The following is a 26,484-nucleotide window of genomic DNA, read 5'->3' on the forward strand; positions in this document are numbered from 1 at the left end:
ACCGATAAATTTCCAGGAAGGGAGGGGTGCAAGGGACGGAAAAAAGGAGGAGAGCCGAAATGTTTGTTATTGAATTGTAGGTCCTCAAGTAAAAATAAATTTGAGCTCACTGATTTGCTGAGCTCTCAAAAACCAGCTGCCTTTTTCCTGGTAGAAACCTGGCTGCACGATCAATCTGCACCAGATGTTCTAGATGCGATTCCTGAGGGATACACTATGCTGAGATTAGACAGACCATTTCAAAGAGGAGGCCTGGCAATCATTTAAAAAAAAACAGAACGCCAAGTTAAATTAACTGAGGTGACCTTCTCGGGATGTGAAGCAGCCCTGTTCTCTCTCTTTCGTTAACTCAGTCGTATTGTGTAACAGGGCTCCTGATATATCGACCCCCCAGGATCGGCCAAGGTTTTCTTAAATTCTTTTGCGGACTTTCTTCCCCCCATCGCCTGCGCTACTCTAAGTTTGTAGTTTTAGGAGACCTCAATCTACATGTGAATGATAGCCAATGTCATTCAGCATCATTGTTTGTGAAAGATATTGAAGCGTTGGAGTTTTTTCGGCTCGTTACTGGTCTGAAGCACTCTGCAGGGCATACTCTTGATCCCATTTTTGCAAATGGCAATCTTGTAGATACTTCTTCCATAACGCCGGTGCGTGGTTAGACCATTCTATTATTTCTTTTAGAATTAAAGACCGTTTAACTTATCCAGGGCCCTCCTATACAGCCAGTGTGGGCAAAAACATCCACAACTGGTCGCTAGTTACCCCTGAGGCTCTGACGGCTAAACTAGCTGAAAGTCCCTCTGATTTAGTTACCTGTCCACAGAACGCCAATGGACAAACAACCTCCTGGATAATGGAAGCTTTGGATTTGCTGGCGCCTTAGGAAACAGGGAGTAACTTACGACGCACTCCAATGGCCAAATGGTTTAATAAAGAACTTCTAGATTTAAAAAAGAGAAAAAGAAGTGCGAAAGAGGGGAACGTCTTGGAGGAAAGAATACAAGAAGGAGGACAAAGACACCCATCTAAAATCATTGTGAAACTATCATAAACGGATTAAACAAACGTGCACCGGGTTTTATACGTACAAAATTGAGACCTCCAAAGGGTCTGCTAAAGAGATCTTTCAGATTGTTAAAAATCTGTCCTTGGTGGAACAGGTTACTGCTCCTATACCTCCTTCTGAGGATCAATGCAATGCAGTGGCCCATTATTTTACCAGATAGATCGAGACAATCTATGCTTCTTTCCTGAGGATAGCAGACTCTTATGTTTAATTTTCTCGAAACTACAATCCTGGCGGTAAACTTCAGAATGCCGACTCTAAGGGAAACATTCGACCTTCTCACCAGTGTTAAATCTGGTGCACCGAATGATCCTATGCCCCCTAGTATGATGCTTCAGTTTTGAAATGCTATAGCTCCGATTGTTTGCAACCTGCTCAACCACTCTTTCACTATGGGTATAGTACCTAGAAAATGGAAACATGCAATGATAGCGCCACTACTAAAAAATCCTTCTCTGGACCCCTCTTTTCCAGAAAACCTGAGACCGGTCTCCCTAGTTCCTCTTTTTGCAAAAATGGCGGAGAGGTTTCTTAATCTCTAACTAACCAAGTATCTGGAAGGTAGAAATTTGCTATATGATACACAGTCAGGTTTTAGACCTCAACATAGTACCGAAGCGGCGTAGTTATTAGCCTCGGAATATATGAGAATGGCAGCAGATAAGGGCAAGCAGCAGCCTTGATCCTGTTGGATTTAAGTTCTGCATTTGACACTGTATCACATGGTCTTCTCTTGAATGCCTATAGGACAGGGCGTCCCCTAAGGGTCAGCGTTGAGCCCTACTTTGTTCAATGTGTATATGCATCCATTGGCAGAGGTTGCGTGGAGCCATGGGGTACAGATGGTGTCGTATGCGGACGATAAGCAGCTAATCGCCACCCTAACACAGGACACTGCAGAGTCGGCCCCGAAATTTAGAGCTTGTCTGGCGGGCATTGCACACTGGAAGACATGGAGTTGTCTGCAACTGAACGCAGGAAAATCCGATATCCTAGAGGTTGGGCAGCAAGCGTCCCTATGGTCCGCAGCATGGTGGTCCTCAGCACTGAGTCAGCTTCCCATACTCAAACCTAAAGCAAATCATTTATTAGTTTGGGTTGATTCGGCCCTTCGCTTCGATCATCAAATCGCCACATTGGCTGGAACCGGTTTTGGTATTTTTAGAATGCTGCAGAAGATTCTAGACTTTCTGCCAGTGGCACCCCATACAACAGCTATCCAGGCACTGATAGTATCACACTTGGATTACTATAATGATCTTGGAGTGTCCCAAAGTAGACAGAAAATGCTACAGAGGGTACAGAATTCTGCAGCCAGGATGTTGCTGAAAATCCTGAGGAGATAGTAATTGGACGATGCCTTGATGAAATTACACTAGCTCCCAGTACAGGAAAGAGTTGCTTTCTAAAGCACCACAGAATTCTAAATGGCATGGGTCAGCGCTTTCTGTTCCCACTGATCAAATCTTATCCACCGACATGGCATCTTTGATCATCAGGCACCGCCAAGATGGTGGTCCCAAAGGTACATAGGGCACGCTTGGGGGCAAGTCCTTTTGTTGGTTGCAAAAGTGGAACCTTCTCCCCTTAGATTTAAGGATGCAGCCCTCTGAACAACGATTTCTGGAAGAGCTAAAGACATGGCTTTTTCGACAATCTAGCAGCAGAGTAGTTTAAGGGTCTGAAAGGCGGTTAGCTGCCTTGAAGGTGAGGACTTTTTTCCCTAGCGCGGGACACTCTGTTAGGAGTAACCAGGCGCTTTACAAAACAAAAAAAACAAAAAAAAAGTCTATGTCACTTATTTGTGTAGAGCCGCATTTAAAAGAGGCAGATGAGACTGGCTACATGCCTACTATAGCCTGACTGTATTATGTTCTAGAACAATACAGACTGTAATGTCATACTTTAAAGTGGTTGTGTGGAGTTGCCATTAAAAGATTAATACATAATGGTAGCCTCCGGTCTTGTAATGAAATAGCAATTCTTCTAATTATAATGCCAAAAGAATCTAGACTTCATTAAAGACACATTATCCCACCCTGTGGAATATATATAAAAGAAATTGGAATTTAAATTTACTTAGATCATTATGATCAACCAAAGGAAGATTTTAAGGTCATATTTTTTAATTCTGTGTTCTCAATGATCAATGTATGCACCAAAAAAAGAAAAGAGGTGTCATTTCTTAGAATACTTGCACACGTTTTAATCCACTTGTAATTTTAAAGTTCTCACCCAAGTTGAACTTTTACTTGAAAAGAAATTGTTCTGATAACAATCCTTTATTTCAGATAACGCCCAATAATCCAGGAGCCCCTGAGGCAATCGCCTGGAAGACTCCAAATCTGCTGAGTCTACTGTCCGGTTTATGCACCCTACTTCACCATTCATCCATCTACCAATGATCTTCCATTTCCTGTCATTTACTTCAACATGTTCACCCTTTTGACCTTATGTTTGCAAACCTTCATGTCACATGCCGAGTATTTTATCCACATTTAAAAGAGGCAGATGAGACTGGTCAAATGCCTATTATAGCAGACTGTATTATATTCCAGAACAATACACACTGCAATGTCATACTTCCAAGTGGCTGTGTGGAGTTGGCATTAAAAGATTAATGCATAATGTTAGCCTCCCTGTCTTTGATGAAATCTAGACTCTCTTGGCATGGTAATTAGGACAATCGCTATTCTCCTGGGTGTCCCCTCACCCAGCAGGGATGCTGAGAAACCCTTAGCCCTCAATCTTAGTCAAAACAGGTACAAATTGTGCCGAGCTTCTCCACGCTGATAGCTTCAGTTTGAGGATTTGGAGTCTCAATCTCCCCTTTTATAATCTATTTCCAGGCACAGATGTGATTTAGTGTCTATGTCTTTGACGTTTGTGTTCTGGGGGATGCTTCCCTTGAAGAGTCTAGGTCTCGGTTGTACTCTTCTTGTCTGTCACAGCAGGAGTGTCTCCAAATCTGATAGCACCAAACATAGGCCGTGGGAGTGAATAGAGGTTCACACCTGAATGTCAGCCTCAGCAATATGTACATCAAAAGGTTACCAAAGGCGCCCAGTTCAACTCTTTATGATTTCTTATCTACACATTTCCTTCCGGAGATACGTCAAGGCCCATTTTGACCAATGTCCTTACAATCAAAAAGCACTGAACAGCCTCGATCTTCCTTCCTGCAGTGTGTCCCCAAAGCTCTCAGGAATGCAGAAATCCACAAATCTGTCTGGGGCAGAGGGACAAATCCTCCACATGTTCCTCCAGCAAGGCCTAGGCCCCCCAAAATAGAACCCAGTGACTTCCATGTATTGTGTCCTTCACAAGCAAACATACATCCCATCATGGGCACACAACTGCACATGCTATGTGGCACTGCAAATAACCTATTGCAGGCAAATTGTGAGTTAGGCACTAGGCAGTGTAATTTTACCAGAGTAGGCAGCACTCTTGTGACACAGGTAAAAATGATTGTTGTCTCTACTGAAAACTAAAACTGAAAACAAACACAGTAGGCTGCCACCACTGTGCTGGTGCCACTTAGCTCCTGGTGAAGGCAGTAGCCGTCCATTACCCAAGGATAATGCTTTAGGCACCACTGATGGTCTTAGCAAGACTATAATGCACGAAACAGGTCTAGCTCATGGCAACACATGCATGATCCATGTTCGCCCATGACTAAAAATTGTTAACAAGATACCAGATATCACCGCAGTTGGTGTACATAGAGCAGCAGTACACATCCATTACCATGCAAAGGGGTTTTTCCATCCCAACAAAGCCTAAACAAATTAAGAAAATCGCACAGCAATGCATAAAGAGCCTATTATCAGGACTGCGTTACATTCATCCCAAAAGTAATGGTAGAGGGCTTTACGTATTAAAAGAACTCTGTGCACCAATGATGATAGAAAATAAATCACGTCCATTGAGGTAGCTACGGGAACTGCTCACTTTTTTACAGACAAGATCAAGGATGTCTGTGATAACACTGCTTTGACCAACATCCACTTGTGCTTAGACACTAACTTCTTAGCCAGAAACACAGTGGAGTTTAGGATGTTTCTGCCAAACACAGAACTAGAGAGATTTTGATAGTGTCTCAAATTGAGAGACCCTCTTGCTACTCACCTATCTTTTTTAATGTACTGGGGGTTATTGCGCATCTTTTGCTAAATTGTATTAATAACTTCCTCAATCAGGGCTCAGTCCCCGTGCAGCTTCAATCAATTTTGAGACTTCTTTAGAGGAAAAAACTCTGACACCTAATTTCTTTCAATTGCTCGAGTTAATGTCATTGAGAAACTTGTCAATAAAAGGCAATTTATTGTCCTTAAAACTGCAGAATGTTTGACCATGCTCACAAGTAATCTTTCTACTAAAAAGTACAAAGTCATGGTTGTTCTCTTTATCAGGTGACTTGAAACAGACAATTAGGTCACCGTCCTAATCATTTTGGACCTTGCAGCTGCATTCAAGAGTTGATAATTCATTCTTAATACACCTTCTGTACGTTGGTCTGGCTGGGTAGACCCAGAAACAAGTAACTTCCTTTTTATCAAAGCAGTTTCCCGATGCCTCTCTTCCACTTTTCAGGTCCACTTCTCACAGAGCCACATTGTTCTGTGATGCCTACAACTTTGGTGATTGGGTCATATGACTGAGCTTTAGATGACACTCAAATTATATTGAAAATGAAGGTGGGACAGTAAGATTGCTTCCTGTTTTAATATCCATATCCCCGCCATTGCTGAGTAAAGGGCAAGGAACTCACTGATGATGGAAAATTGAAGTTACAACCTTAGTGGGTGTTATAGACCTTGGGAATCCCTTTATCAGGCAATTAGACATGGTTGCATCCCTACTTTGGGTCAACAAGGTTTGGATTCTTAATTCCAAATTTGACATCAAGCTAGCTTCTCATAAAAAGCCTTTTCTGGTGAAGGATTCTCAGACATCTGGAAATCAGAGGAATTGGGTCTATTGCCAACCTCCACAAAGAGGCTGATGATAAATGCAATGATTATTTCCACTTGCCTGGATTATGGGATGTCACTATGCATTTCATCCTTCATTTCAACACCCTGGAGAACTTCACTGGTTTACCATTCGTAAAATGGTAGCATCCATGAAATAATCAGACTGATTCAACACTCAGCTTTTAGGAATAAGATAAAACCTGGTTATCTTTAAAACAACAATTGTTTTTTTACAACACCACCTCATATGTCTACGTAATTGAACTCATTATATCCATGATCCCACACACTATGCTTAGTCCCCTATTGATAGCAGTATTTTTTACAAACATTATAAGTTCACACTCAACGCAGCAATGACCGGCATAACAGAAGGCAAGTCCACTTTATCGTTACTTAAACTTATATGAAGTTTCAGATCAACGCATTGTGCTTTCAAAAAGAACGTGAAATGGACCAAGTGACTGCCCAGCTGGTAGAATCTTTGGACACATCCCTTTTCAAAGCCATTAAAGCAGCCTCAGCTATGCTAGAAGCACAGAGATCCCTTTTATGGAATGTGAATTTAGAAGATGATCAAGTAACCTATTATAGTAGTGGTAGATTGTCTGTTAAGACTGCAGACCTCGGATTAAATGATCTGTTGGCATCAATTCAAACATGTACAATCTATAAAATAGCCCACATACCCGAGAAAGCAAGCAGACTTTCAATACTGAAAAATTTAATTATCAGGAATTCCCAATGCCTGGCACTCATTCTCTGTTTTCTGGAAAACAAAAGTGCTAAAATAACGCTCTCAGGACCTAACATTGTCATAAGCACTCATACAACAGTGACAGCACAGCAGTACTATTAGCTGGCTCATCATTAAATACAATTTCATAGCAGCAATATGGATGTAAAAATCAAACTTGCGTATTTTAGATGCTGAAATAAATAAATTGACAGACCTGTCCAACATAATATTTAAATATTTTAAGTAAAGGGGCCTTTGACACAGTTTCTCTGTAAAGAATTCAAATTTGATTTCTTACCTTCCATTGACCCTCTCAGCTAAAAACCTCTCTGTGTAGAAGGAGGCCCAGGGGCCTAACTGCTCTAACCACAGGATCACCTCCTCAGGAGTCCATTTTTCAACTGGCTTGTGTACAAGAAGGTCATGTTCAGACTCCCTGCTACTCCAATGATAGACCAGCAAAACTACCTGAAATGTAAAAAAAATATGTACTGGAATGATTTCTAAAGAGTAAGTGTGAAGACGAAATAGATAATTGCATTTCTTGATTTAACTGCTTTTATTATCAGAACCTGTATATTCAAGGCCAACACCAGTCAGGGTTGGGTTTTTTTCACGCTTCGAATGAATTCCACCTAGCAGTTCGGACTGAACTGTTCCTACTGAAGCAGGACCAAGAGGAATTTGCATTTGACTGGTCTCTCTCTAGAGAGACACAGACGGTGAAAACCAATGGACTGGAACAGGGCCTGAGTGATGGCCAGTAGCAGAGATTAATTTGCGACTTTCCTCCATAACTTTGCTCTTTGTTGCAGCATATACAGGAAGGTTTTAAACAGTATGAATGAACAGTAATAATCTTACATTTTGAATGCGTTTTCGTGGACCCTCTTTATCATAGATAAATAATTGGCCGTGCCAGTATTGAGAGAATGGAAGTGAAATTTTGTTATTAACGATTTGCTACCCTGTCTTCCAACTCAGTTTGGGCCAATCTCAACTAAGCCAAACTCAGATCCTCCAAATTCACCTACCTCACAGTAGCACACAAATGTGTTAGAACTAGAGTTAGGAGTAAAACATTATCTGGTCACCGAAGGAGACTTAGATAGAAATCCCTGTGCACTGAAGTGAATATGCTTTACAATTCAAACACCATCTTAGGAAGCACTGGAAAGGCTAATAAATTTGCCAAAAGGTACCCAGAGGCCATTTTACTAATATAAATCCAAGTTTTAGATGATTTGGAGGATGGCCGTTATGTTACAATCATAATAATTATATGATATAATACATGGGATTCTGCAATCCCTGTATAAAAACCCATCTCTAATTTCTTTATAAAAAGGCGACTTGTGACACACTCAGTCGCCTATAACGAAGAAATTAGGTCAGAACTCAATTGTAATAACTTATTACAGTTGAGTTCTGACATCAAAATACCAGGTGCTAGAGCCAGAAACCAAGGGGAAAGGCAGGTCAGGTCACAGAGCATAATTAAAGCAGCTGTTTAAAGAATGAAAACAAAATGTTGCTCTTTTTTCTTCCGCTTGGTTTACCTTGCTGTACAGTGACCAGCAGAAAGGGGATACTTAAAGCAACATTATTTTTTGACTTCCTTAAGTAAAATGAAAGTCAAAATTAAACCTTTCTTCGCATTTCTACACACTCCGGGCTTCTCTGCTTTTTATTAAAACATGACTTGTATTAAACTGATTCTAATATCTTTTGTAACACATTTCTAATTTTTTTTAAGGTGTTTGATCTTTCACTAGAAATTCCATTTTTATTCTTGATGTTTACAAACATGCTCTCCCTTTCATATGAAAAGGATTACACAACAGGAATTTCGGTGGTCTGTGTTTGAAAGGTGATGGTTTGACAAAGTATTCCAGGGAATAAAGTACCCCCTGCTTTCGGCCCCTTTCCTTTATATGGCCATGGAATTACTCAGTGGCTTGCATTATCCTAATAATATACAGCAAGGGGGTACTTTATTCCATATGTAATGTTTGTTTGGTCTTTCAGAACTAAGGAGTTAACAATTCATTAGTAATTTGATCAAATTGTAAAGTTTGTCAATATTTTACAGTGAGAACGCAATGGTTTAAGACCCTTAATAACTCTCCCCTCTGCAATACATCTGTTTATGCTTGATGGATGTGGTAGGAAGCTGGGTCTTTATATACTATACCAAAGTGAGGTTTAGTGTGCATTGTTCAGTGGATCCCCAAAGGTATACCAGAGGCTAAAATAGATAACACCTTACTCTCATTTGTGGTAGTGTGGTTAAGCATTCAGGCTTATCAGAGGGTAGTGCTAAGCATTAGCTGTACACACTCAGAAAAGAAACGATGCCACACACTCAAAGACAGGAAAGAAATTGTGTCACACACTCAAAGACTGAATACAGACCAATTGTTTGTATATAACGTTTTTTTGTTTTATTTCTAGAACCAAGATTTACTTAGTAGCAGGCAAGCTAAACTCTTCACACTATGTTACTTTTTAAAATACGGTGAACACTGGCTGTGTAACAACATTCAGATTACTTTTGCAGTTGAGATAACGACTTGTAAATTGTACAAAAACACTTGAAATTACTTTTAGATTACTTTTCTAGTTTGGCATGAAACACACTCCTAACAAAGTTTAAGCAACACAGGACATCGATAAACAGGTTAACTCTTGTAAAGTCACTAATTTACTTTTGTTGCAGTACAAGACAGTTCAACACAGTATAGTCCTATGGAGAAAAATGTAGTGTTAAGTTTACAGGTAAGTAAACAGTTTTAGGATTGGAGTTTTGGGGGCTAGAACCAAGGTTTCTCAAGGTTCAGGTTGGCACTGAAGGGGCACCGCAAGCGGCACTAGGGCGGCCGGGTGCGGACTGCATGATGCCAATTTTAGTCAAAGTGGCTAGGGGGCACCTCGTTGGGGGCTGCTCACTGGCAGGCCACTCGGTCTTGGCAATCAAGCTCCTGGGCTTAAGTTAAGGACAAAGGGGGTCCTAGGTTGGCACCAAGTCCACACCACCAGCCGCGCTAGAGCAGCTGGGTGTAGGGTGCTCAAGAGGCTTCGGGAGCCCAATGCTTTTCAATGGAGGATGTCAGTCGTGGAAAAGGACTGCAGGCTGGAGCTAGAAGACTGGACAAAGGGAACCAACGACTGGAGGATGAAGTTGAAGAGCTGCTGGACACTGTAGCTCGGTCACCTTAGGACTCAAGAGCTGCAGTGCAGGGGTCTTCTTTCGTTTCGGCTTCTTCTCACCGTTTCCTGTCGCGGTTGTGGGGATCCTTCAGGATGAGGCTGCAGGCATCGAGGAGAAGATCAGCAGAGGGCATCCAACACTGGAACACAAGTCAGGATTGCCAGGGGACCTCGCTGGCATGTTGGGCGACTCTAACTCGGACCGTGGGCATTGGGTGCAGAGTGGTGAGGATTTCGCAGATCCGGCTGAATCAGGAGTCCTGGCTTGGGCTGGTGTTGGACAAATCCAGTGTCCACTGGAGATCAGAGTTCTTGAGGAAGGCAGGGCAGGGCAGGTCCTCGTGGTTCTTGGAGGCTGTTGGCTGCAGGACATGCTGGTTTCAGCTTGCAAGTGTTCCAAGCAGGAAACAGGTCAGTAGGGCAGGGGACAAAGCAGTTGTTGTCGTCCTCCTCTTTTTCAGCCCGGCTCTTAGGTCATCCTCTTTTTTTTATAAATCTTTTTATTAAACATTCGACATAAAGGTACAATTTCACCATGATCAATTAAGGATTTACAGTGCAATCAGATAAGCATACAAATACAGTAGTTCAATTCGTCAGAATTCACAGAGCGGGGGGGACATCACTATTAGCATCACGGGGAGGGGTACAAATATCGCCACAATATGCATTCCAGGGGGCCCAAACCGTAGACCATTTGCGGGGGTAGCCCCGGGCCACATAAAGTGTCTTTTCTCTCAGCATACACCAGTCCAAATCCCTCTCCCAATCAGCCATCAGCATGTGAGGCTCCCCAGAGTTGCACTATATTTCTCATGGCTATCATGCAGCCAAGTGTGACCCATTGCATGGTGTAATTATGGAGGTCGTTGGGTCCCCAGATATTAAGAAGGCATCTGGGCGCTTCAGGTTGGACTTCTACCTCCAGGGTTTCACTCATGATTGTATGTATGTTGCGCCAATATTCCTGGATTGTCTCACAGTGCAATAGTATGTGCATAAACGTGCCCAACTGCGTGCACCCCCTCCTACAAGATCCGTCCGTCTGCCCTCCCATATGTATCAATTGGGGACCGGTTATGTAAATTCTATGTGTAAGACCTTTAGTTGCACCAGTCTGAGTCGTGCCGGGATTGCAACAGTTTTGGTGGAGGAAACCGCTGCCTGCCAACTTTCATCATCAAGTTCGAATCAAATCCTCAGTCCATTTGTTGCGTATAGCCAGCAGGGGGTCCTCCATGTTATTTATGAGTTTTCGATAGGTCAGGGAGATGGCTTTTTCAGGCAGGTGGCCGTCTAGCAGCCTATCCTCCAATGGGGAAGCATCCGGCGGAATTGAGGCACTAGGCAATACTGTTTGTAATGCGTGCCGGAATTGCGAGTACAGAAAAATCTCAGAGTCCGCCAGAGCGTACTGTGTTTGGAGGGTTGTAAAGGGTTTCACTCCCTCTGTGCACCAACGGTCTCTAATATGGGAGATACCGATTAGGTCTCATTTATCAAAGCCCTTGGAGTTACCCAAGTGTCCAAGTTCCTGCGAGTCCCACAAAGGTGTGGCGAGAGTCAATCTGTTGTGCCAAACGAGTGACTTGGTTGCAGAGTGCCGAATTTTGACTGTGTGGCTGGTGGGGCCAGTAAGCGGGTATCTGCCTGGCTTAGAGTATAGCGCCCAGGAATAGGTCCGGTTTGGAAGGAGCCAGCGATCCATAAGGAACATCGGTTTATCGGGGCGGCCATACGTGCCATGATTTATTGCCGTAAGGTGTGCCGCCCAGTAGTATTTGTTGATGTCAGGTAAGCCGATACCGCCGTCATACCAGCTGAGCGTGAGCTTCCTCAAAGCAATACGCGGCTTCCCTCCCCAAAGAAGGTCTCGCTGGAGCCCTTCAATCTCCTTAAAATACGAGTTTGGGACAGGATCAGCAGAGTTCTGCAGGGCATATAGGAAACGGGGTAAGGACATCATTTTAAATAAGGCCACTTTGCCAAATAGTGAGAGCGGGAGTGACTTCCAGTGTGCTTTATCGCTTCGGAGCCTCCGTAGTGGGGGGCCAGGTTACGAGCATATCTGACTGAGGAGTCAAGAGAAATGAATATGCCCAGATATTTAAATCCTTCTGAAACTACTGGTATGGGACAGTTTTCAGGTAGGGGAGGGCACCCCACCAAAGGACATATAGCAGTGCCAGGTTACACGAAGCCCAGAATATCTGCCAAATATGTCCAGGATATCAAATACTGCAATCAGGGATCTTTTTGGAGACGTGAGATACAGAAGTATATCGTCTGCATATAAAGAGATACCATCCTCCCAGTCTGCCGACCAACGCATGCCACGTATCAGTACATCCTTACGAATCCATGTCGCTAGAGGTTCAAGGGCCAGAGCGAACAAGGGAGAAAGGATGCACCCCTGGCGGGTCCCCCATCTAAGGGTGAAGGGCTCTGATTTTTATTCACAACTACTTGGGCCATCGGCGCAATGTATAACAGTCTTACCCAGCAGCAAAAAGTGGGTCCACACCCCAATTTAGCAAGTGTGGCAAATAGATAAGGCAACTCCAGCTTTGTCAAATGCCATAGTGGCATCAAGGGAGACTATGATTGCATCCTCACGTATCGTCGGCACCCTGCCCAGGACCCCGTGCAATCTACGTAAATTCAAAGCAGTATTTCTTCTGGGCATCAATTTAGATTGATCTGGGTGCACTAGGTCCCCTATAACCTTAATCAGTCTGGTGGCGAGTACTTAAGCTAAAATTTTAGGTTCCGCGTTTAGTAAGGATATCGGCCTACAGGAGGCGCAGTCAGTTTTGAGTTTCCCTCGTTTGTGGATAGTAACTATGGTGGCTATTTTCTGATCGTATGGCAGTGATCCCTGTTCAAGGCTATCTTCGAACATGGACTTTAGATAAGGGGCCAGTTTATCCGGACGGAGCTTGTAAAGTTCAATTGGGATACCATTTGGGTCTAGAGCTTTTCCGGAGTGTAACGCTCTTATTGAAGTTGCTATTTCGTCAGTGGTCAGGGCACTATCCATAAATGTTGGTTCGGCGTCTGGGAGCGTGGGAAGGGAAATGTCCTTAATAAGGTCGGAGAAGTCTTTCTCAGGGTATGGTGCCACCGAGCCATATACTGTTCGAAAGTGGCCCGCAAAGTGATTGGCTATGTCTTGGGGTTCTGTAACATGGGATCCGTCAGCGTCTTGCCGTTCTGTCACGCGCCTGGTTGCATGTTCCTTTTTATCTAGCCAGGCAATTCATTTGCCAGCTTTACCACCCCAGTCATATATACGGCCCAATTTGTTCTGTCTCATTAATTTGGCACGGTCAGTTACTAGTGCCCGGTATTCGTCCTGATGCAGACTGAGTGTGTGAAGGGCCTCGGGAGTGGCGTCTGAGTTGACTTCTTGCTCGAGACGGTAAAGCTTTTTTTCCAGGTCAGAGATGTTTTTACCATGTCTTTCTTGGTTCCCGCAATTAGGGAAAGGGCCTGTCACCGGAAAACTGTTTTGAAGGCTTCCCGCAAAGTTTGCGGGGACTCAACTGTGTGCTCGTTCTCCAAGAAGTAATCGTCAATAGATTTATTTAGGTCTTTCCGTATAGTGGGGTTCTTTAGGTACCAAGGATTGATAGGGGCAACATGTCCCACTTGTGTAAGGTCTAAAACTATGTGGACCCATAGAGGGGAGTGATTAGAAATACCTCTGGCCATGTGTTGGATCTCATGAATATCTACTATTTGTGGAGTTAGAACGACTATGTAGTCAAGGCGGGAGAGACTGTTGAGCACACCGGAGTGGAAAGTGTGTTGGATTTTGTCCGGATTATACGCCCTCCATCTGTCAGCCAGTCCCATAGCCTCTAAAAAACTGGAGAAGATGCGTGCGGCCTGAGGGGTTTCGCGAGGGGGGAGGTCTGTCCAGCGAACCCGATATTATGGAGTTTAAATCGCGGCCAAGTATTAGGTATCCTTCAGGCAGAGTGAGCAATACAGCGCTACGGTCAGTGAATGGTACAGCTTGCAGCCCTGGAGGTGCATATATGGACATGAAGGTGACCGTGCGGCCCTCCCAAGTTCCTGTGACCCCGATGTATCTGCCCCGATCACCACACAGGTGGAGGTAAGCGCTAGAGCGAATGACTTCTTTTGCATTATGCCTACCCCCCTAGGATTAGATGTAAAGCCTGTGTGTGCTACCATTGAGTAACCCCTTCTGTGCATTGCTTTACACGTGTTGTCTATGAGGTGGGTTTCTTGGAGTAGTACTATGTCAGGTGATAGTCTCTTTATATATTGCAATACAACACTTCTCTTAATTTTATCCCCAGTCCATTAACATTCCAACTCAAGATTTTGACTTCTTTGTTGCACTGTACTCCCATTGACAAGTAGGCTGGTCACTATTATTGTAATCACATGTATGCATTGCACCGTCGAGATAACGCCAAAAATAACAAACCCAGAAAAACAATCCCTCCCAATTACCCCTCACCCTGCTCCCCTGCACTCCGGGCCTAAAACTGCCCATGATCCTTTAAATGCAGAGTGCCTGTCGCCCAACAATATTACTAAAAGAAGAACATGGGGGAAGGCTCTAGCGCCCGGTCAATTTCCCTCCTACCATTACAGAGTACAGGTGCATTACATGATGAATACCCAGTCCGCAAATTTTGAGAGGTCAGAACTTCAGTACATGGCCCTACATGATACTAACTGTAGGAAGGTGGCTACCTGACTATGGTTACCCCAGATTTTTTGCCTGTGTTTAGCTGGTTTTTTGACTTAGTTGACCTGGTTCCCTGCTAATCAGGGCCCCAGGCCATCTGCTCTCTCTGTAAAATGGATTCCATGTACCCTAGGTACATACCAATTGGAAATGGACTCCTTGTCAGCCCCTGTAGAATGCACTATAGGTGCACAGGGCATAGGGGCCACTAAGGCCTACCAGGGGCTGCAGCATATCTTTTGCCACCCCTGGCTGGTTCTTAAATTGACACAACTGGCTGATCACTCAGCTGGGGTAAGGTGGTGTACACACCCCTTGCTTAGATATAGTATACCTATGTCTAAACCTATATCTGGACACATGTAAACCTGTGAGCCACTCCTATAGACAGGCCTCACCAATCCTGGAGGCTGGGTGCATGGTTTCTATGTGAGATGGAGCTCTAGCATGAGCTGAGCCTGTCTGCAGCCGTCGGGAACAAATCCCTAAGCTGTTTCAGGATAATGCCATACCATATACTATTAAGTGCCTTATAATCCTCGCGGTTATTTAGCAACTCTGGTTTGGCTTTATCAAAACATGTCGTGTAAGGTGTCATACGCTTTGGAATACCATCCCCTCGCCAGTTCTGGCGACGGGGATGGCATTCCACCCCTCTAGAGGGGTAAGACATGTTACTTCACTTTAATGCGGTTGATTTCTCCAAAGGCCTTAAGATCCACAAAATGGATGCCTCTGCCACAGACAAATGTCTGGACCCCTGGAGCTGACCGAAACCCAGTCAAGGGGGTCCTGGACAAAGGGTTTCCTGTCACAGGAGGGTGTCACCGCCCTCCAGACAGGAGATAGTGTATTGTAGCAGGGAGGTTTGAAAGAAACCAGACACTGCCTGGGGCGCACAAGGCTGCCCCTTGCATAATCCGGCCAAACCGGTTCTGGGGCACTCCAGCCCTCGTGCCAGGGCGGCCTGGATCAAAGGAAGGGGGTGTATCCACCCACTTCCTGGGTCCCACCCATAGGAGGGGACCTAGCAGGTAATCACGCCCACCAGATTCGAATAAGAGTGGGAGCAGTGCCAATGCACATCAGATTTCCTGGAAGAAACATTTGAAACGATATTCTGGACCCTTCGCCCTCCATCTCAACGTGGAAGCCCGAAGAATCTCCCTTGTGGTCAAGGAGTGACCACCCTGCAGCAGCAGGCACCATCCAGCCCTCGACGTCTACTTAGTTGCAGTTCCCGCCGGAACTCGAGCGACTGAGATCGACGAGATCAAGCCTGCCCAGCTTCTAACAGCCCGATCCACAGTCCCTGCAAAGCTGAGACCCGTGGAGGCGACCGGAAGCGTGGGGCACGCCATCTTGAAGTGACCACGAGACGCTGACCGTGCAGCCCACGAGTGACCCTCGAAGCTGTACACCGGGGTTTGAGAAGCCCCCACCCTGAGCTACTCCTGAGCCGAAGTTCAGCCCTCCACACTCGACGAGTGCTGCGTGGGGCCCTTTGGCACGATTTGGCTCAACGCGTTGGCCCGGTCACTTGCCAGCTGGCTTGTGGTCCCTGTGCCGACGAACGACAAAAGAAGACTCGTGATTCTGGTTGCTCCAGATCCACACCAGCTCCCCTGAAAGGGAGCCCCGACTCTGACCTTCCTGGTCCGAGTGAGACGCCATCTCCCAATCCCGCGTGGATTGCTCTTACCAAGGCTGTTTGCTCCAAATCGGAAGCCGACTGCACCGACGGTGAGAGCCTGCGTGGGACAGATCGTGACCTGCTCCTGGACGTCGCAGATGCCCCAGAGCCCACGTGACAGCGAAGAGAAGCGCCTCGACGACCACCTGATTGCGCCCGACATTGCCTGGTTCCGTCCTGGTTCCACCCTGGTCACTGCTGAGTGACCCAGACTCTGTCCCCTCTGCTTTCAGGTACTCTACAACTTGAGTCCACCCTTGGACTCCACCGGACACTTCGTCTTCACCCTGCCTGCAGCCCTTTCAGCTTCAAGCACCAAGAGCCTGCGTGTCAAAACCCGACGCCACTTCGACCCTGTGCACCCACTTCCTGTGGGTGAGGTAACTTTGCTCCGCCGGTGTTCCCACACTGGTGCACACCTCTAGGGTCTGTGTGTTAAGTTTTGTTCCTCTAGGTTCAGCGGAAGTGTCCTTAAACTTTAGCTATTTGACTTTTACGCACCATTGGTTAACATTGGTGCATGCGTGCGCTTTCCGCACATCTCCCGAATCCCGAGGGCCATTCCCGACTTCAGCATTGCTTGTCCTGACTGCTCCCAGCGATTCCCTAGGCCCTAGGCCTAACCACTGTTCGAGTGGCCTCTCTTATACCACTTGTTTAGTATATGGTTTGAGTGGCCCCCTGCCCTCATCCATAATTGTGCAACTTTGTATGTTTAAACAGTGCTTTTTGATTTAACGCTTGTGCCCCTTTATTCATAAAGAATACTGGGGATTGTTTTTAGTAATAAACACATATATTTTTATAATATATACTTGTGTGGTGTCCTTTCATTTGGTATTACAGGATTGTATGTGGTAAAACAGCTCGCTTAACACGACCTCTTAAGTTAAGCCTTTAGGCTGCTTAGTCCATGCTACCACTAGGATAGCTTGTCTAATAAGGTTGACTTACAACCAGACACCATAAGGGGATTGTTTGGTCAGGTAGTAGGTGGTTCCAGAATTGGAAACATCCCCTACCAGGCCAACTTCTCACATTGGTGAGCAGCGGTGCGGATTTGAGCTTGCTGTTGTTTTGCCATTGCAATCTTTATATCAAATTGAAAGATCACATCAAGTACCTCTAGGTACATATAAAATCAAAAGCTTAGCATATTAAGTTCTACTGAACTTAGTAGTTGTAGGTTGAAGGGAGTAGCACACCCCTGACTACAACTCACTAGCAAGGTCCAGTAGGAAAACACTTAGTGTAGGTAAGTGCACCACTTACACCTCACTAGTAACCATGTCCGACACAGGAAAGGCCTCAGGGTCTAGTCCTGTGACAGTTGACCCTACCCAGGCAACTTCTGGATATGACAAACTAACCCGCAGAGACTTGATTGTCTTGTGCAAAGCAAGAGGGTTAAAAAGGGGCAGAAGCCCCACCTGCCTAATCCTGATAGAACTCCTAGAACAGGATGACTTAGAGAAGGCAAAAGCAGCTTCCCTAGATACAGGAACTGGAGGGAACCCCCCTGCAGTTGATCCCCCTGAAGAGGAGGATGATGATGACTTGGATGAGGACTCAGAGGTTGAGGACTTAGAAGTACAGGATCAGGGTAGCCAGGTTCCAGTTGGTAGGCTTAGCCAGGCCAACTTGGACCTACTGGGGAATGGAGAGGGCCAGCACCTCCCCAGAACCCAACATATGATTCCCCCAGGCAACAGAAGAGTGAGATCTCCCTCAGGAGACTCTCATCTTTCTAGTGCCTCCAGGGAATCACAGAGAGGCATGAATGCTTCTCAAAAGTTAGAGCATAGGGCCAGAATGAGGGCTGTCAAACTCCAGATAGAGAGGGAGGAGGTAGCCTTAGCTCAAGCTAAACTTGCCTTGGCAAGAGAGCAGAAATTGTGTGGCTTAGATGCCACTGGTGGCAGCAATATTCCTAAAGAGAAACCCAGGTCCTATGATAGTAGAAACCTGACAAAGATTGTGCCCCCCTTCAAAGAAGGGGATGACATCCACAAATGGATGACTGCTCTTGAGAGAGCCTGCATGGTACAGCAGGTTCCTGAGGAACAGTGGGCAGCAATCTTATGGTACTCCTTTTCAGAGAAAGGGAGGGACAAGCTCCTCACTGTCAGACATGAGGATGCAAACAATTACAAAGTCCTGAAGAGTGTTCTGATAGATGGGTTTGGCTTAACCACTGAACAGTACAGGTTCAAGTTCAGAGACACCCAGAAGACACAGACTCAGGACTGGACTGATTTTGTAGATTGTGCTACTAAGGCTCTGGAGGGTTGGCTACATGGCAGCAAAGTACATGACTTTACAGGATTGTATAATTTGATTATGAGGGAGCAGATCCTAAGTAATTGTCAGAACCAGCTCTTACACCAGCACCTGGTAGACTCTGATCTGACCTCTCCCCAAGAATTGGGAAAGAAGGCAGACAAATGGGTCAGAACCAGGATTAGGCCTAAGAATCAGGACAATAACCAGAAGAAGGAGTCTACCAAGCCTCAAGATAAGGGTGGGGATAAAAGTAAAGAAAAGACTTCCCCAGGGCCCCAAAACTCCAAGGATGGGGGTGGGTCCCAAGACACTTCTTCAACTGAGAAAAAACCCTATTGTTATCCCTGTAAACAGGTGGGGCATTACAAAACAGACAGCTGTTGTCCCAAGAATAACAATAAAGAAAATATACCTCCAAAGCCAGCTTCAACACCTCCTGTTACTGTCAGCAGTAATCCCCCAGGAAGTGGAAGCACACCCAGGAATCTGGGTGGGTTTACTTTTGGAAATCAGGTGGACCCTGGCCTATCCAGGTCCCCATCACCCAATGATCTTGTTTATGAGGCTGGCATGGGGTTTGCCAACTTCTCTGCTTGCCCAAATACTTTGAGCAAGTATAGACAAGAACCCATCATCAATGGTTTAAGAGTTGAAGCTTTTAGAGACACAGGGGCTAGCATCACCATGGTGGCTGATGGCATAGTCCCCTCTAAGCAACTTTTACCTGGTGCCACATACCAGGTAATAAACATTGATGGCATCCAAACAAATCATCCCATGGCAGTAGTAAGTCTCAGCTGGGGAGGTGTCACTGGCCCAAAGAGAGTGGCAGTGTCCCCAAACTTGCCTGTAGACTGTCTACTGGGTAATGATTTAGAAATCTCAGCCTGGGCTGGGGTTGAACAGGAAATCCATTCTAGGATGGTAAATTCCAATGGAAAGGTTAGTGGGGCTGTAATGGCTACAGCCCCAATTCAAGATGTCCTTCCTGAAAAGGTTGGTAGGGCGGAGATACTCCCTGCCCCATCTTTAGCAAAAGCTCTTCCTGAACAGAATAGCAAAGCTGTTATGATAACAGCAGAAACCCAAACTGAGTCTCCTCCTGAAAAGGTTGGTGGGGCTGTGATGGCCACAGCCCAAACTCAAACTGACACGTGTGTTGTGAAACCTGAAATGATGGATAACTCCACACAAACTGAGAGCATGGAGGAGGAAGAGAAATCTCCCCCTCACCAGACTTTAGGACAGGATCAGCCTCCTCAGGGAACTGATCTTACCCCTGATGAAGGAACTGCCCCAGAGGTGGTTGGGCCTAGCCTGACAGAACCTCTGATGTCAGTGGACCCTTCTCAGGTGGGACCCAGTCTGGAGCAGGTAACCTGCCCCTCTCTCCCTTGCCTTAGCCAGCCCAGGGCTGCAGAGGACAAGAAGGACAGTGAGACCCAGAGGGCCCCCTGTCAAATAAAGCACCCCCATCAAAAGATTAGGTGCACCAAAACTAGTAGCCCTAGTAAGGTGAAAACTTTAAAAACTCCTGAGGGAGCCCCCTTAAAAACAGTTAGGGACCTCCCCCAGATGGATTCTGTTGGGCACAGCCAAACCTGGGACCCAAAGGGCCCAAACCTGAACTGTCCCTCCAGCAAGCCAAACAGAGGGACCCAGCCTCCAGCTTTAGGTAGCCAGAGGTTGACCCTGAGAGCACAGTGCAACTCAGTTAAAGATAGAAAGGCACACATGGTGGAAGATAATTGGAGGAAGCTAAGCCCTAAATTAGTAGAGCCTCACTTCAATACTCCATATCCAAACCAGCCTTTAACTTTGCATAAACACACCCAAGGTAGTGATTCCCTATGGTGGAGACCCTCTAATACCCAAAGGGTGAGGGACTGCTTAGTGGACCATGAGACAGGGGGTACCCATGCTAGTGCAGGTACTTCCTTATATGGCCACTCAGGCAATATAGGCTTACCTGGCCAAGGATAGCCTTATCTCCTTTCGTTTGGGGGGGGGTTATGTAGGAAGGTGGCTACCTGACTATGGTTACCCCAGATTTTTTGCCTGTGTTTAGCTGGTTTTTTGACTTAGTTGACCTGGTTCCCTGCTAATCAGGGCCCCAGGCCATCTGCTCTCTCTGTAAAATGGATTCCATGTACCCTAGGTACATACCAATTGGAAATGGACTCCTTGTCAGCCCCTGTAGAATGCACTATAGGTGCACAGGGCATAGGGGCCACTAAGGCCTACCAGGGGCTGCAGCATATCTTTTGCCACCCCTGGCTGGTTCTTAAATTGACACAACTGGCTGATCACTCAGCTGGGGTAAGGTGGTGTACACACCCCTTGCTTAGATATAGTATACCTATGTCTAAACCTATATCTGGACACATGTAAACCTGTGAGCCACTCCTATAGACAGGCCTCACCAATCCTGGAGGCTGGGTGCATGGTTTCTATGTGAGATGGAGCTCTAGCATGAGCTGAGCCTGTCTGCAGCCGTCGGGAACAAATCCCTAAGCTGTTTCAGGATAATGCCATACCATATACTATTAAGTGCCTTATAATCCTCGCGGTTATTTAGCAACTCTGGTTTGGCTTTATCAAAACATGTCGTGTAAGGTGTCATACGCTTTGGAATACCATCCCCTCGCCAGTTCTGGCGACGGGGATGGCATTCCACCCCTCTAGAGGGGTAAGACATGTTACTTCACTTTAATGCGGTTGATTTCTCCAAAGGCCTTAAGATCCACAAAATGGATGCCTCTGCCACAGACAAATGTCTGGACCCCTGGAGCTGACCGAAACCCAGTCAAGGGGGTCCTGGACAAAGGGTTTCCTGTCACAGGAGGGTGTCACCGCCCTCCAGACAGGAGATAGTGTATTGTAGCAGGGAGGTTTGAAAGAAACCAGACACTGCCTGGGGCGCACAAGGCTGCCCCTTGCATAATCCGGCCAAACCGGTTCTGGGGCACTCCAGCCCTCGTGCCAGGGCGGCCTGGATCAAAGGAAGGGGGTGTATCCACCCACTTCCTGGGTCCCACCCATAGGAGGGGACCTAGCAGGTAATCACGCCCACCAGATTCGAATAAGAGTGGGAGCAGTGCCAATGCACATCAGATTTCCTGGAAGAAACATTTGAAACGATATTCTGGACCCTTCGCCCTCCATCTCAACGTGGAAGCCCGAAGAATCTCCCTTGTGGTCAAGGAGTGACCACCCTGCAGCAGCAGGCACCATCCAGCCCTCGACGTCTACTTAGTTGCAGTTCCCGCCGGAACTCGAGCGACTGAGATCGACGAGATCAAGCCTGCCCAGCTTCTAACAGCCCGATCCACAGTCCCTGCAAAGCTGAGACCCGTGGAGGCGACCGGAAGCGTGGGGCACGCCATCTTGAAGTGACCACGAGACGCTGACCGTGCAGCCCACGAGTGACCCTCGAAGCTGTACACCGGGGTTTGAGAAGCCCCCACCCTGAGCTACTCCTGAGCCGAAGTTCAGCCCTCCACACTCGACGAGTGCTGCGTGGGGCCCTTTGGCACGATTTGGCTCAACGCGTTGGCCCGGTCACTTGCCAGCTGGCTTGTGGACCCTGTGCCGACGAACGACAAAAGAAGACTCGTGATTCTGGTTGCTCCAGATCCACACCAGCTCCCCTGAAAGGGAGCCCCGACTCTGACCTTCCTGGTCCGAGTGAGACGCCATCTCCCAATCCCGCGTGGATTGCTCTTACCAAGGCTGTTTGCTCCAAATCGGAAGCCGACTGCACCGACGGTGAGAGCCTGCGTGGGACAGATCGTGACCTGCTCCTGGACGTCGCAGATGCCCCAGAGCCCACGTGACAGCGAAGAGAAGCGCCTCGACGACCACCTGATTGCGCCCGACATTGCCTGGTTCCGTCCTGGTTCCACCCTGGTCACTGCTGAGTGACCCAGACTCTGTCCCCTCTGCTTTCAGGTACTCTACAACTTGAGTCCACCCTTGGACTCCACCGGACACTTCGTCTTCACCCTGCCTGCAGCCCTTTCAGCTTCAAGCACCAAGAGCCTGCGTGTCAAAACCCGACGCCACTTCGACCCTGTGCACCCACTTCCTGTGGGTGAGGTAACTTTGCTCCGCCGGTGTTCCCACACTGGTGCACACCTCTAGGGTCTGTGTGTTAAGTTTTGTTCCTCTAGGTTCAGCGGAAGTGTCCTTAAACTTTAGCTATTTGACTTTTACGCACCATTGGTTAACATTGGTGCATGCGTGCGCTTTCCGCACATCTCCCGAATCCCGAGGGCCATTCCCGACTTCAGCATTGCTTGTCCTGACTGCTCCCAGCGATTCCCTAGGCCCTAGGCCTAACCACTGTTCGAGTGGCCTCTCTTATACCACTTGTTTAGTATATGGTTTGAGTGGCCCCCTGCCCTCATCCATAATTGTGCAACTTTGTATGTTTAAACAGTGCTTTTTGATTTAACGCTTGTGCCCCTTTATTCATAAAGAATACTGGGGATTGTTTTTAGTAATAAACACATATATTTTTATAATATATACTTGTGTGGTGTCCTTTCATTTGGTATTACAGGATTGTATGTGGTAAAACAGCTCGCTTAACACGACCTCTTAAGTTAAGCCTTTAGGCTGCTTAGTCCATGCTACCACTAGGATAGCTTGTCTAATAAGGTTGACTTACAACCAGACACCATAAGGGGATTGTTTGGTCAGGTAGTAGGTGGTTCCAGAATTGGAAACATCCCCTACCAGGCCAACTTCTCACACTAACCTTCAAAGTTTCCATAATCTCTCTACTAGAGAAAGGAATGCCCTCCTGAGTCTATCCAAGGATCCATCTATAATGATAAAACCGGCAGATAAGGGAGGTGCAACACTGATTTTGGATATGGTCATGTATCGTGAAGAATGCCTCAGACAACTGAACAATCCCCAAGCCTATCGTCGGTTGTCCAGCGATCCGACACCACGATTGCTTACAGAAATTCAGGCTCTGGTAGATGAGGGTAGTACAGAAGGATGGATAACACCTCAAGAGGCCAGATTTGTGGTGACACTAAATCCGGTCACACCTGGCTTCTACTGCCTTCCGAAGATACACAAAGCCACCAGACCACCACCGGGACGCCCTATCATCTCAGGGCTTGGTTCCCTTTTAGAACCACTCTCCACATTTGTGGACTTTTTCCTCAGACCCCTTGTCAAAGAAATGCCTACCTATTTACAGGACACAGCAGATGTCCTCAGACTCCTACCTGATGTAGAGTTCAACGTCGAGACTGACCTGCTGGTCAGCTTCGACGTGGAATCCCTCTACACCTGCATCCCGCAGGAGGAGACCCTTGAAACCATTCGACATCTCCTATCCTTACGTGATCTGGATAGTATCACCCCTGTTAATTTCATTATGGAATGTGTGAAACTAGCTATGATGGAAAACTTTTTCAAATTTGAGGATCAGTTTTTTCTCCAAATCTCCGGGACATCTATGGGGAGTATTTTTGACCCCAGCCTCGCCAACCTATATGTCTATCAATTTGAACAGGATCATGTTCTCAACCATAGTAACCCTTATTTTCATCAAGTGGTGCTATGGAAGAGATACATTGATGATATTCTGTAGGTTTGGCGAGGCTCCCCTTCAGAGATCCAATCGTTCCATAACTGGCTCAATGACCAGAACCAATATCTGAAGTTCACTGTTGAGTTCAGTCATGAGCAACTCCCCTTCCTGGATGTTTTAATCTTTCTAGAAGAAGGTAGACTCCAATGTGAACTCTACACTAAACGGCAAGAAACTCTACTTGTGTTTAACAGTCATCGCCCACGAGCATTGCGTGAGAATCTCCCCGTAGGTCAGTTCCTTCGACTCCCAAATACCTTGTCAAAAAAGCATGGAAACGCGCATACAACAACAACCGGGTGGCGCTGCTGGACAGGCGACCTGAGAAACCAGAGTTGGATAGGCTTACATTTGTTAGCACTTTCAGTGTGCTCTCCAACAAGATCCAAAAAACAGTACGGAGACATTGGAATATATTGAACATAGCCGACACCAATATTCCATTTCCCTTGTTCTCCTTCAAGAGAGCACCCAGCCTACGTGATAGCCTGGTCCATACCAGACCAAGAGTACAAATCACGGACAGGACCACCACACTTTGGAATTTGCCTGCGATACAGGGCCACTACCCTTGTGGCTCCTGTAGTGTTTGTCCACAAACTTACAAAACAGACAGGGTGGATCTGGGAACAGGAAGAACTTGGCTCCTCAAAAAGCATACAAATTGTAACTCAGAGAGAGTCATTTATTACTTGCCCTTGTTCACTTAGATATATTGGATACACCACCCGAAAAATCAAATTAAGGATTGGTGAACACAAAAGCACCATTCGATGTCACAAGCAATCTACAAGGTTGACCAATCATTTTTTGTCCCAGAAACATACGGCAGAAGACATGAGGTGGGTGATCCTTGAACACCCTTTTATTCCACCTCATGTCAGCGACGTATCTAGATTCCTATTTGTTAAGGAGCAGAAATGGATTTTTAAGCTTAAGAGTGACAGTGAGGGACTGAATGATGACATACCTTGGACATCACTGTAGCCACATTCCACCTATATGTGTGCCTTTATACTACATTATAAATGTTCGGTTGGCATGATGATATCAGTTAACTTCTGCCAGACACTGCTAACTTTTGCCAGACAATTAATATATCATTTATGTCTGAATCATACAGTTATATAAACATCACGTAAGTCATGCCTGTCCATAATCCTAAAGCACAGGTCTTTTTATTGACTTTTCTATAAGCCCTTTATGGATAGGACACCATTTGCATCCACCTCTAAGACGCATTACTCCCTTTGAGGTGTGACACATGCCTGAACCCGTGTTATACTCTAGCTAAGTTGTAGCACATAAAACAATGACGTGTTGATCTATCGCTTTGCTGTGTTCTGTGGTTTTCCAACAAAAAAACAAAAACAATGAAACACAGAAATAGGGTTTTATGTTTCTTATACGATTTCCCTCGACCTATTTTACAAACAGAGGGTCCAGCAATTTTATATTGCAGGACGAAGCGCCGTAACAGCCATTCTGTGTAAATCATCACACGCATACTAGCGCAAGATGCGTGCACATTCTACGCGCATGCGCCATTGAAAAGCACTAGTCAAACCCACTACATCCTCGAGCATGCGCCGTCATAATTTGAGACGACGCATGCGTAAGCAGAATAGCGGTCTGTCTTCTACACGACCACAGTCAGCATCAGGCGGCCGTCATTTGCCAGCAATTAAGTGCCCAATTGATGCTAATTTTCAATCAAGCACGCTATAAAGAGCGTGCTGACGTTCTTTCCGGTACCTCCACTTCCTCTCAGACGCCGGAGAGGGGTACCGACGGTCAGGTAGGTCCTTCAGTTTTCCTCGAGGAGTAGGATTGGAACCAAGAGAGCTTTGGGCCCTACATACTGACCACTCCTTTGAATAATCCTTCGTTTAAATTTTTAACATAGAGACCTGGGAAGTTCATCATCTTTATTCTTTATTCTTTATTTATTCCTTATTGTGTTTCTATTTTACATGGCTCCATGAGAACTGTTTAAGAAGCAGATCGTCTCATGCCACTAGTGAAGTCACAGCCTTTTGGTTTATAAAGGGAAAGTCTTTTTGCAATATCTGGGTTTCTCTACAATATACATAGAAATGATTGAACAACTTAGATGGACACAGAAAATGCAATATTGACTGTGCCCTCATTTTTTTCACTTCTACACA

At 46.0% G+C, this 26,484-nt stretch overlaps 1 protein-coding gene across 3 annotated transcripts in view; it reads right to left on the reverse strand.

Moving 5' to 3' along the window:
* Nucleotides 1-26,484, reverse strand: part of BFAR (bifunctional apoptosis regulator) — a 330,143-nt gene that overhangs the window by 193,131 nt on the left and 110,528 nt on the right. For all 3 annotated transcript variants that reach the window (XM_078663091.1, XM_078663089.1, XM_078663090.1), the window contains exon 5: nucleotides 7,086-7,255. In XM_078663091.1, coding sequence (XP_078519217.1) covers nucleotides 7,086-7,255 — 170 coding nt within the window. The remainder of the gene's footprint in view (nucleotides 1-7,085; nucleotides 7,256-26,484) is intronic.

This window comes from Lissotriton helveticus, chromosome 10 (genome assembly GCF_964261635.1).
Source record: "Lissotriton helveticus chromosome 10, aLisHel1.1, whole genome shotgun sequence".
NCBI classification, from domain to species: Eukaryota; Metazoa; Chordata; class Amphibia; order Caudata; family Salamandridae; genus Lissotriton; species Lissotriton helveticus.